Consider the following 13,032-nt stretch of genomic DNA (forward strand, 5'->3'; position numbering starts at 1 on the left):
AGCACAGGCTCCAGACGCGCAGGCTCAGTAGTTGTGGCTCACGGGCCTAGATGCTCCGCGGCACGTGGGATCCTCCCAGACCAGGGCTCGAACCCGTGTCCCCTGCATTAGCAGGCAGATTCTCAACCACTGCGCCACCAGGGAAGCCCTGAGCAATTACTTTTACCTTCGCCTCCTCTGTGTTGTCAGGGCCAATGCTTTCTCTTCATCGTGGCCATCATATCCAATGCTGATGGGATGGACGTCTGTCATTCTCACTCCCGTGTGAATAAGGACGGGGAGTGATCAGGCTGCCAAAGTCTCATTTCTAGTAGCTGGTACCATTAGAGAGTACATTCTACAGCCAGCCTCCAGGACCTGCCCTGCCTTCCGACCCATCCCCACAGACCTATCCCAGCTGTTGTTAAATATCCTTTGGGTTTTGCTGCAAGCTTTATTTGATGACCAGCACTAAATTCTGAACATGCTCAGAAATTCTGAAGTATGCTCAGACTTCACTGTTCATGAACAAGGCTGCCTATATACCACCTGGAAAAGAAAAATGGGCACTCAGTTGACGGGCTCATCACTATCTATAGCGTGTTTTTGCTTCCTGGATAAGCAGTATTTCTTTTCAAGGCCATTCACATTAGCTTCAAGCTTTCCAGATCTTTTTTTCAAACTGATCATTTTTTCCCCAGCTTTAAGGTATGATTGACAAATAAAAATTGTATATATTTACAGTGTACAACATGATGTTTTGATATGCATCGTGAAATAATTACCACAATCAGGCTAATTCACATATCCATCACCTCACAGTTACCATTTTTGTGTGTTTAATGACATGTGAGATCTACACTCTTAGCAGATTTCAAGTATATAATACATGATTATTAACCACAGTCACCATGCTGTACATTAGGTTTTCAGAACTTATTCAACTTATAACTGCAAGTTATACCCTTTGATCAACATCGCCCCCTTTCCCCCACTTCCCAGCCTCTAGTACCCATCACTCTCCTGTTACTATAAGTTCAATAGTTTTTTTTTAGATTCCACATATAAGTGAGATTATAGGTATTTATCTTTCTGTGTCTGGCTTTTTTCACTTAGCAGAATACCCTCCAGGGTCCAACCATGTTGTCACAAATGGCAGGACTTCCTTCTTTTTAAAGGCTAAATAATATTCCACTCTGTATGTACCACCTTTTCTTTATCCAATCATTTGTCAATGGACACTTAGGTTGTTTTCATCTCTTGGCTACTGTGAATAGTGATGCTGTAATAAACATGGGAGTGCAGCTATCTCTCCAAGATAGTGATTTTATTTCCTTGGGATGTATACCCAGAAATGGGATTGCTGGATCACATGGCAGTTCTATTTTGAATTTCTTGAGGAACCTCTACACTCTTCCACTTTTCAGATCTTATATGTCTCACAGTCCCACTGGGGCAAGGAAATTTTCGAACCATTTCCCAACCCATTAGAGGCAGCAAGTATCATCAACCCAAGCTGACAAGTCAGGCCATAGAAACTCTGTTTAAGATGAACCAGGAGGGACTTCCCTGGCAGTCCAGTGGTTAGGACTCCGTACTTCCAGTGCAGGGGTCACGGGTTTGATCCCTGGTCAGGGAACTAAGATCCCACATGCCGCACGGAACGGCTAAAAATAAATAAATTAATTAATTGATTAAAAAGTAAATAATCTACTACTCACAATAAAGATTATCCTCAACCGTACTGTTTAAAAAAAAGAAAAAGATGAACCAGGAGCCCGGGGGGAGCCTCTGGATTGACCCCATGCCTCTCGGCCAAAAGGTACCTCTCCCAGCTTCTCTATCCATCACATAAGGACATGCATCTATCACAGCTGCCCCAATCCTGAAGCCCCATGTGGTACTTACTGGTCTCAAAAATTGTTTGCACTATTACTCAAACTCGGAGAAAGAGGATCCCCTGGCTACCACCAAGGGGTTAAGTTTTCAAGCATATGTTTTTCTCTTAAGAATAACATTTTTTTAATAACCCTCAAAGTTTTAAGTTTCAGCCCTGAACTAAAAAATAAAGTGAATCCTCAGATGACTGGTTATAATTTAGAAGGGGGGAAAAGAATCCCACCCACCTAGAATAGTAAGTAAATCGGTATAATGTAGCAAAGAAGTAAGGGCAGGTTTTACAAATGCCTTGAAGACATTTTGGAGGGCACAGTCTGTCAAGAGCCTGGAAGCCCGCAGGGTAATGAAGTAGGCTGCCAGAGGGGATATGATGAGGGGTAAGATGTGTTGAGGTCTGGCTCACAGCCTTTGCATCTACAGCTAGGGCTTTTACCTTGGGGGCGCACGTGGCTTTTCATTCCCCTTCCATTTTATGCGAGGGGAAGGGACCAGGTTCCCTATTCCTTTCTTCTAGCTAAGCTCAGAGGATGCTATAGGAGCATTGATACTAGAGTCAAAGACTAGCCCCGAAGTATTTTTAATGTAAGTTCAAGCATTATGTAAATAGGCTATAGGCTTGTCTCTGTCTGTCTCTCTGTGTATTTAATAATCTCCTTTTGTGGATTCTAATTCAACATGAGACTAATGGAAAAGACTGACATACCCATTAACCAAGGGCATATGTAGCTCCAACATGCTCCCCCACCCCCCCAAACCTCTGCTTCTGCCGGCATTTCCTGCCAGAAATAGGTCTCAGCTGTGCGGTATTCGCCCAAACCCAGCGCTCAAGTGCAAACTTGCCTCTATGAAGCGCCCATGCTGGGCGGCCATCACCCAACAGTCTGTCCGTGTTCTCTTAGGTCTCATCCTGCACAGTGTGGCCTCTGTGCTTTGTGTTTTAGGACAAATAAGAGCCCGGGTGAGGCTGAATCCATCTGAATATGAAGGGTTGGTTCAAACAATGGATGCTACAATTAGGATGAGGGAAGCCTGGAGGACATCTTGACAAGAATAAACTCCTCTTTGATATGCCAATGACAAGCCTGGCTTGTGCACACAGACTGGCTTAGGAGAATCACTAACCATCATTAAGTAAATGAACCTCGCTTGTTGCTCATCCTGACCTCCTACTAGAGTTGCTCACGTGAGAAGCAGCTGCATTGAGAATCAGGCCTGAAGGCAGGAGAGGCTGCCACAAGACTTGATTAGCTGATCTGCTCTGGGACTTCTCCATCTATAGCATCATGATATGTAGCATGTATATTTCTCAAAGGGGCTCCCACTGTACTGCTGGATATCTGCTCTGTTGCATGACTTCTTGTCTCACTGAAGTGCCCCCTAAGGCCCCCCCAACTGAATTTTATAGCCCATGGTTTTGATCAGCCAATCCCAATCCCAAGCATACCCTTGAAACAGGTGTCTTCAATTTTACTTTATTTAAATAGATTAAGACAAGTACCCAAGACAAACAAGATCTCCTCCGGATTAGTCACTTGATGTAAGAGGAACACAACTATACCACTTTCCAACTGAGCTAGGTTCAGGCTCTCACTAATTAAGACTTGAATTTGGTCTTTCATTCCATTTCACCTCTTTAAAATATACACACTTCACAAACTCCTGGGCATGTCACAGTGGGCGTGTGCCACTTACGAAGACCCAGACCATCCTCTCCCTTTGCTACTGGTCTTCTACCACATCCCCACGGGTTTTCAACGTGTACTCCCCAGAACAGCAGCTGCAGCTGGGAAGAGCAAACCCTGGGGATGTGTTAGAAATGCAAATTCTCAGGCTCCACCCCAGATCTACTAAATCAAACACTCTGGGAGTGGGACCCAGCAATCTGTGTGTCTAAGGAGCCCTCCAGGGGATGGTCCTAATGCACTGAAGTTTGAGAATCACAGTTCTACACCACTTCTGGCCCAAAGTCTACGCCCAATAGCAGCTGCTGCCACTATTAGAAGTCCTGAGCCCAGCTCGGTCTCCCTACATTGTCTGCTTGAGGCTGACAACAAATCAAAACCGGCTCAAACACCTGGGTAACACGTGATGGCTCAAGGTGCCTACCTTGCTCTTAAAGGTGCTTCTAGGATAACAGGAATTTCCCACATCAAGCTGCTGTCTTTTAAAGTTTTCTGTTAATTTTGAGATAGCAATCTCCTACCTAGATGTGAACCTTGAGTTACAATAATGTCAGTGGTTGCAAGGAGCTCATTTAATATAAAAAAGTATGGGGGGGACTTCCCTGGTGGTGCAGTGGTTAAGAATCTGCCTGCCAGTGCAGGGGACACAGGTTCGAGCCCTGGTCCAGGAAGATCCCACATACCATGGAGCAACTAGGCCAGTGCACCAAAACTACTGAGCCTGCACTCTAGAGCCCGTGAGCCACAACTACTGAAGCCCACATGCCTAGAGTCCGTGCTCCACCATGACAGAAGCCACCGCAATAAGAAGCCTGCGCACCGCACTGAAGACCCTATGCAGCCAAAAATAAAGAAATAAAAAATATAGGAGGGCTTCCCTGGTGGCACAGTGGTTGAGAATCCGCCTGCCGATGCAGCAGACACGGGTTCGTACACCGGTCCGGGAAGATCCCACATGCCGCGGAGCGGCTGGGCCCGTGAGCCATGGCTGCCGAGCCTGCATGTCCGGAGCCTGTGCTCCGCAACAGGAGAGGCCACAACAGTGAGAGGCCCTTGTACCGCCAAAAAAAAAAAAAAAAAAAGGAAATATGCACTATTTTTCCAATGATCCAAACATTTGTACACCAAACTCATAAAGCCCTATTGAAAATGCACCCTGATTTTGTAACATTTTGAAAGATCTCAGGGGAGCTGGTAGTACCACTTCACAGCATCCTTATGAAATCCAAACAAGTCCATGCATAAGGAAAGCACATGGTAATGTTCAAAGCTCTACCTACATGTGGAGGTCACGAAAGGTCAACCCGTTGGCCAAAAGGAATTTTGTTGTGTCCACGAATTTTTTTAAAGTTTTAAGCTACTTGATGCTATTCTTTTTGAAACGGGAGATCTCACATTTTAAAAAGGAAGATTTCTGGCTTCTCTTGAGAATCAGTTGATGTGACAACATAGGACCCACGTTCTCACCTGGTATAAATTAACTGTACCTTCACTGAGAAGTGATACCTGCTCTCCAGGTCCTTACAATTTCCCACTCAATCCGTGTCAATCATTTATGTTACAGGCTGGCTCCTGGGTCCTTTTGGGTTTGCAACTCCTGTCGACTATAAACAATCCTTTCCATTGTTATTAGTATCCTCCTGCACTGCAAACTCTCAGATGTTACTATACTCATGAAATTTCCCAGTTTGGCAATTCACCAGTTGAGGTGAAAAGAATTCATCTTTCACCCTTTGCGTCCATTTTCTCCATAAAGATGCATGTGTTATGATTTGTTGATTCACTTACTATAAACAGAAAACTTTTGTTGACTGTTTTCTGTACCCCTGCTCTGAGTATTTCCCACAAAATATCTCAAATAACCTTCACAACAATTCCATGAGGTGGGTATTATAATTACCTCCAACTTACAGATGAGGAAACCGAGGGCCAGCAAGGTCTCACAGATACTAACAGAAAAGCTGGGATGTGAGCCAAGGCTTTCGTACACCTGAATCCACGCTTGTTACTCACCAGACTGTGAGGTACTGACAGCCCCGGGGACCACCGTCTCTGTGCATCAATGCCATTTGCTGCCTCAGTCAACATCACACTACATGATGATCAACTCTTACTGCCAAGGAAGTTGATCAACATCCCCCAAAACGATCAGTAATGAAACGTGGGTGGTTCCAAGGACCAATAGCAGTGGTCCACAAAGCACTGGGTAACCCCAAAGAAATGCAGAGAAGCCTTCACTGAGCCCCGTTTTTCTTCTAAATATTAACAAATCATAACCCACAAGCCCCCCTGCTTGGCTTTTTAAATGATGACTGCTCTATTTCACAGGGGACTTGCCAGAGCAGCTACTCTTTGTCCCAAAAGGCTAAAGCCTGATATACTCAGAGGTACAAATACATGGTCAGAGAGGTGTATGGCCCTTGGGCATATATGTGTAAGGCCTGCCTTGTCACTCCCAGACCTGGCAATGACACTGAATGGGCCCTCAGTGGCACTTACCTGCTGAGCGGCCCTGCAGAGTCAGCTGGGGCAAACTCTTCCTTGGCACCAATGTCCTGAGCAAACCATTTTTTAAGCCTCAACTTGAACCTTTAGAAGCAGGGTATCATTTATGTAGAAGAAGGTAACAAATGACTGGGAGCTTCAATTCTCCAGCCCTTTACCAGCTGCCTGCCAACGACAGAGGTTCATGTACAGGGATGGTCCCTCCAAGAATCACAGGTTTTGTTACTATGGGTCTTGGGCTTGGGTCTCTAGAACCCCTGAGGGATCCCTGACCTGGGAAGCTGGGCTGGATCACACGCAAATGGCAGCCAGGACTTTTGTCCAAGCCATGCAGGCCAACTGAAGCAGCCTGAATCAGCACGGGCTGACTGGCCTCCTTAGCCTTTGGTCCCCACTGCAACCCTGGCACTCAAGGTCTTATTGCTCAGAGGCAAGAAGAACACTGAGAGATGAAGCCAAGGAAATGCCAAGAGTGTTTTTTTGTGGGTAAAAGGCAGAACCAGCCTAAGCCACCCACCTACATCCGGGCCTTCTCAGGACACAGAATGGGGTCAGGTGGGAGCCACAGGCCACTATCTGTACCCTCTGGGGGAGAATTTTAAGAGGCAGAGGGGTCCAAAGTGAAATCCCCCAAAAGGCAGATTCCACGGAGTCATGGCTAGGCCCACATACCCCCCACATACCCCCCTCTCCCCACCGCCAGCTCAGAAGGATCCTAGGTGCAGCTCCAGCCCCTAGCACAGCACCCCTCCAAGGCTAGACATGCCACTAACACGAGGAATCAGGAGTCAGGAGAGAGATACAACTCTTCCACACCTCACTGTGTGAGCCCAGATGCCTCTGTATACTCGACTGTAAAGTGGAGACAATGAGACCTGCCCAGCGCAGCTCAGAATTAAGGTATCAGGTGCAGGTTTTTGTAAAGTGCTGTACAAATGCCAAAGATCGTTTTTATTATTCGACAGAGTCTGAGTTCTCATTAAGTGACAACATTCCCTAAAGAGCCAGTGTAGGTTGGATTGGCACCCCATATCTCAGTAAATATGGACACACTCACATGTGTCTGTATTTTCTATGTCTCTGAGGGCTTTTGCCCACAATGACCACTGAAACGTTCAGTTATCTTCACCAGGGCCCAAGGAAGACTCTCTTCCTCTCGGATGTGCAGACATAACAACATCCTCCCCTCAAACTGGTTTCTATTGAGACACAGTGGTTTGCTCTCCAAGGGAATGTTACTCACTTGGTTAGAACTCCCATTGGGTATTTCCATGCACTGAAACCCAGCTTGGAAGACTCTCAAAAGGATGTGGCCTCCTGGTTTGTCTCAGCCTTTCCTGATGCTACTGAATCAGTCTGCTTCTCCCTCATCCGCTCACACAGAGGCTGCCGAACCACCCAGTGAGCTCGTGGGAAGAGCACGAGGTGCTGCCACCATCTTGTGGGGAGACAATTCTGGCAGTGGTCAATAAAGGGGCTCCAGTGCCCTCCAGTGTGGGTTCTGATTCTGGCCTTGACACTTTCTGTTAAGGTCGGGCTCTTTAAAACGTGGACAATATAGACGTTCCTCCCCCATCAGCTTATTAGGATTAAATGGCATCATCTGTGTTCAAATGCACTTGAGTCTCCTTGCTGAGTTGGTGCCTTTGGCTACTGACTTAGCTTCTTCATGTGTTTCGCTTTCCCTTTCTTATGCTAACTATTTCAAATCAATAATAAACTAACAACAAGCAAGTGAATAAACACTTTCTGCTCACTGGGAAGTCAGTGTGTTATTTTACATTTTTTTTTCAACCTTCAAGACTTGCTCAAACATCTCCTCTCTTGGAAAGTGCTCTATAACTCCTCCAGGTCAGCTTACCTGCTCCAGGTGTGTGCTTATTTGCATAAGTATTCCTGCTACTGAATAGTAATTGTTTATGTTAGACTATTAACAACTTAAGATTTTTTTTTTTAAGAACACACGTCACAAGAGCCCTGCTGAATAGAAAATGGTCAATAAATGGCAACTGTATTATTATGCCCTGAATGATTACCCGCATTCATTGTGCTAGAGAGGCATCTTGCTGTCTTCTAAAATTACAACTTTGGGAGAGTCCCTACGGATGGAGGGAGCACCTGGGAGTAGAGACACTTGTCAAGATGGATTTGCTCCTCTTTTGGCAGGAAGTAGGCTGAGATTCATCTTTTCTCATTGATTAGTCTCTGGACACAACTGGAAGATTCAATTAAAGCACTATAGTTTCTGAGTATTTCCCTCCCTTGGGGGGAAAAAAAATCCCACAGATGATCATGTGGCTAGTAGGTCACAGGACATCTGTCCCTTTTAGAACTTAAGTGTGCGAAGGGTCAAGTCTTCCCTCTGATGGCTGAAACTTGGGGACACTGACTTTTTGGTATTGCCAGTCCCTTCCGAGAGGCAATACTTTGTAAATACCTACTGCATGACTGGATGGATGGATCCTCCAGTCACATCTCTGCACCTGGTCTGAGGAGCTAGCGAAATTGACACTGGGCTGAGCTCTGGCCTTCAGTCGAGTAAAGGAAGGGATAAAGAAGGCTATTTAGACTCTTTCTGTTTCAGAGATGTTGCCTCTCACCCTCACAGGACAAGGCAGCAGTGTAGACAGGAATTGGGGGCTCTAGCTCAAGACCATCTACTGGCCCCTGCATGCCAGGTCCTTCACCTGCACCATATCTAAACCTTACAGCCAGCCCCTGAGGTAGAACTCATGAGCCCCCTTTACAGATGAAGGAACCAAGGTCCGGACTAAAGAGTACCCAAGAGTCTACAGATTAGAATCTCCAACTATCTGCTCTTCCTCTTGGAGAGGAGCCCAAGTTGGTGAAGAGATAAAGAATCATTCTCTTCCTCCTGGGGGGAAGCGGGGTGGGGGGGGGGATGAATTGGGAGATTGGGATTGGCATATATACACTACTATGTATAAAATAGATAACCAATAACAAAAAACAAAAAAACAAACAAACAAAAGAATCATTCTCTTCCTCCTTCACATCTCCAGAGAGATTTCAGGAGGGCTAGGCTCTGGCAGCAGCCTCGTGAGCTCCTGAGGGTCCCCTGAGAACCCCAGGAAGGTGGCAGAAAGAGGCAAGTTTGCAAAATTTGGAGAGTATGCATTAGACCAAAGCACGGCATAGAACGATTTACTGATGTGGTCACAAGCCCCTCTACCCCATCTCTCAATTCTCTCTCTCTTTCTCTGTCTGTCTGTCTGTCTCTCTCTCTCTCTCACACACACACAGTTAATTCGATGTTAGAAAGTCTGCACTAATAACAACAGATATATTCACTGAGGCCGAATCATTCATGAGAATCATCAACACCTTCCCAGGTACAGGACAAACTCAATTCCGCAACTGAACAGGCATGAGAATTCCAGCAGACTGGCTAGATCTTTCTTGAAAGTCCATTTAGCCTCTGCTGGGATTACCCAGCCCCACTCGGAAAAGGGTGGCCCAAGTGTAAGCTGCTACTGGCTCCCTGTTCAGAAAGCAAGTCCTTTCATGAGGCTCAGCTGTTCCTCAGGCATCCAGTAAAGCTGGTCATGCAAAGGCAGAGAATGTGACAACTGTTGGAAACCTTCAGCGGCCTCCGATGGGAGCAACTGAACCTTCTCCGGAGCAGCCACTTCATGGACAGTTAAAGCAGCCTATTATTCAGTTTATATAAAACACCCACCAGCTACATTGGCACCAGGAACTGAATATCTCCATTCTTATCAAGTTCATGACATACTGGCCACACTGCTGGGCCACTAACTCTAGAAACCGTAAACAGCCTCACTAACCATCAAAATACACATACTCAGAGGGAAAGGGAAAGAAAAAAAAAAAAGCCTTCCTGAGTTCTGAGTACCAAGTTCAAAGATTGCCCAATAGGCAAAAAAGCCATAGCATTCAACAGTGCCAACAGTCTCTCTTGCTTCAGCTGTAAAGTCTCCAAGACATTTTAAGATTTGAAGACTTTGATAAAGAGGATCTCAGAGCCACAGAGACCACATCAAACGCTTCTGTAAAAAAGAAGAGCCTGTATGCATTTCCCAGTGAAGGATCCGTCCAAAGGGTTTTAAAAACACTTTAATATATTTTGCTTCCAAAACATTACACACCATTTCTCCAACAAATTTACATGTGTTTCCAGGGAACTCCTGGACCAAAAAGAAAAAAAAAAAGTACTTAGGTAAAAGAATGTCTGGCGATTCTTTTATGCCAATATGTTAAGAGACCTCTTTTAATTGCTATTATTTCATATAGCAGCAGTAATCATTCCCTCATCTGAAAAGGAAATATATAATCCAGCTGTGGTGGCTCCAGTAAAAATACCACATCTGTGAATCATTGGCAGCACTGTGGCAGGATTGCTCAAATTCAGGCAGCTTTCGAGCTCTTTTATACCCAAGATGCACCTGGGTACACTCTTCTGAGAGTGCACATAAACTTTGCCAAAACTGGTTGCTCCTTTGTATGCTGAAAATAGGTTTTCAGATGATCCACACCTAGAAGAAGGAGGCTCTCTTGGAATATTATTTCCAGGACCCAGTTGTTCTAAGACGTCCCCAGACCACCCGCTCCCCGCCCCCCCCACCCAGGGTGATGGCTTGCGCCAGTGCCCTTGTCAATATCAAACAGAACAGGGAAAATGAACACTCCCGCTTTCAGGGAGGAGGTTCTACCGCGTGGCTGGCAGTGGAGCCGATTGCTGGTTTTCCACTTAGCACACCAACAGCTTCCGCAGAGTGGATGGCAGCCACCGTTCTGGTGACCGTTCCCGCCATTCTCCAGTGTCTTAAGTCAGAGTATTACTGAGCACTGGGTGGTAATATTCCAGGAATCGCCCCCCCACCCCCACCCCTCATGCTCCTGTTTAGTCTTTCCCCAAAGCCCAGTAGCAAGCATCTTATTTCTAAGCCAATCTTCCACATTCAAATCCCCGGCCCAAAGCGCGCCCTGGGGCTTTCCATCTACAGACCATAAAGGAAAAAGCAGCGTAGCTGAGCCTTGACAGACTTTTATCCCCAAAACACATGTCCTGCGGCTACTGTGCTGGAATGTCGACGGCCCCGAAGCACTCGGGGTCCTCTTCCATCCCAGACAATAGAGCAAGAAAATAAAATGAAAGTGGACTTACTGCTATGGCTTGCAGCCTTTCCTTGTGCAATTCCGCCTCTGCCATCCTGGAGAAGGGCACACAGGGAGGGAAGGAAGAAAGAAAAACAAAACACACGCTGTAGTCACCCAAGGAAATTGATGGACACCCCGGGGGGACTTTGCTAGAAACCCAGGGAGAGCCGAGGGGCGTCCGGGGATCCGCTTCGGAGGTGGCGGGCAGAGCTGTGTGCGCGGCTGGCTCGCCCGGCTCAGCCTCTGGCCCCCGCCCGCCCGGCCGACTGGCTGCGCCCCAGCGCCGCCGCTCCCTGCATCTCCCCGCCGCCGGCCGCGCCAGTCGGGGACGTGGGCCACTGGCAGCAGCCCGGAGGGCGCGCTCGCCCAGCGCTCGTCCTCCGCCCTGACGTCTCCGCGCCTCGCTCCGCCCCTGGGGTGTGGGGGACCCGCGGCCGCAGCCCCGGGCTGCTCTAAGCGGGCGGGAGACACCGGGGCTGCAGCCGCGGGGAGTGGGGAGGCCCCCAAGGCACGGCCGGGCAGCGCGCGGGCGGGCTGGCACCCGGGGCGCACCGGGAGCCGCTAGGGCGCACGGTTGGTGCGCCCAGGTGGACACGTGCTCATTGGGGACGTGCAGACGCCAGCCCAGGGGCCTCTGGCAGAAAGCTGGGCCCCAGCACATCCTGCCTGCCAAACGCTTCGACTCCACATGGGGACATTTCCAACTGCCTCACCCACATGCCTTAAATGGCAGGCTCCTCAGCGGTCAAGTTGGCCAAGGGCAGGGTGTAGCTCAACACAGGCCATCCCTCTGTGAGGCCAAATGTGGGTTAGAAAGACAACCGAGAGTTTGTAGTTATAGGTGCTCGGCTAGGCTGGGCCTGATCACTTATTAGCTGTGAAGCCTTGGGCAAGTCACTTAACCACTCTGAACCTCAGTTTCCTCATCTAAAAAATGGAGCGTCTGTCAGTGCTGAATGAGATAAAGTATGCGTATAAAGGTGCTTTGTAAAGGGCAATCTGTTCTGAACATTATCCTGTGACATTCTGGGCTGAAACTCTGAGAATCTTTACTTCTGTACTCAGTCTCTGAAAGGAAAAGTAGGATCTGGTCACCAAAACACTTCACCTCTTCTTTACTGAAACAGGCGGCAGCTCTAAAGTGCATCTTTTATGCCAGGGCCTGGGCTGGAAATGAGAGATAGATAAGATCCAGTCCAAAAGGAAACAAAAAGCTAAAAACAAAATACGTCTTCACCTCCAGGAGGGGGCTGCTAGAATTCCCAACATTCATAAGCAAACTTTCCTCCATAAAATGAAATAAACATGGGGGAAAAAAACCAATGTGACCTCTTTAGATCCTTGATGACTCTATAAATGCAAAACTTAAGAAGGCATTTTGAAAGGTAGGCACATCAAATTTCTCCAAATCACCTCTTTCCTGGGCAAATTCTTGCAATTTCTACTAAATCACCTTCTCAACATTCAGAGAGGTTTCACCTGTCGCTTGAAGAGCAATTACTACTCTGCCCAAAGACTGAAGCAGTCACCAAAACAGTTTCACTGATTGATTGTTTTCTCTTTCTTTTCATAACAGGCGTAGTTGGAGCTGTTTGGGTCGTAAATCCAAGGCAACACCAGATTTGACATCCCCCTCCAGTATATCCAGAACTTCTGCTTTCTGGCTAAGCCCCATCACTTTCTTCAAACGTTTCATTTTCTCTTCACTTCCAGTGCCAGCTCCAGAGGACAAGTTTTTTGAGGGGTGTTAGCTCACAAATAAACAAAGCTTTTAGTACTTCGGCAGAGTGACTGCGTACCCAACAAGAGTAGAGAATACAAGATG

At 47.1% G+C, this 13,032-nt stretch overlaps 1 protein-coding gene across 8 annotated transcripts in view; it reads right to left on the bottom strand.

The window, feature by feature from the left end:
• PALM2AKAP2 (PALM2 and AKAP2 fusion) overlaps nucleotides 1–13,032 on the bottom strand; it is a 496,857-nt gene that overhangs the window by 345,145 nt on the left and 138,680 nt on the right. For all 8 annotated transcript variants that reach the window (XM_032635250.1, XM_032635254.1, XM_032635248.1 and 5 more), the window contains one exon: nucleotides 11,215–11,260. In XM_032635250.1, coding sequence (XP_032491141.1) covers nucleotides 11,215–11,260 — 46 coding nt within the window. Of the gene's footprint in view, nucleotides 1–11,214; nucleotides 11,261–13,032 lie in introns of those variants that run through there.

The sequence above is a fragment of the Phocoena sinus genome, chromosome 6 (genome assembly GCF_008692025.1).
Source record: "Phocoena sinus isolate mPhoSin1 chromosome 6, mPhoSin1.pri, whole genome shotgun sequence".
Lineage (NCBI taxonomy): Eukaryota > Metazoa > Chordata > Mammalia > Artiodactyla > Phocoenidae > Phocoena > Phocoena sinus.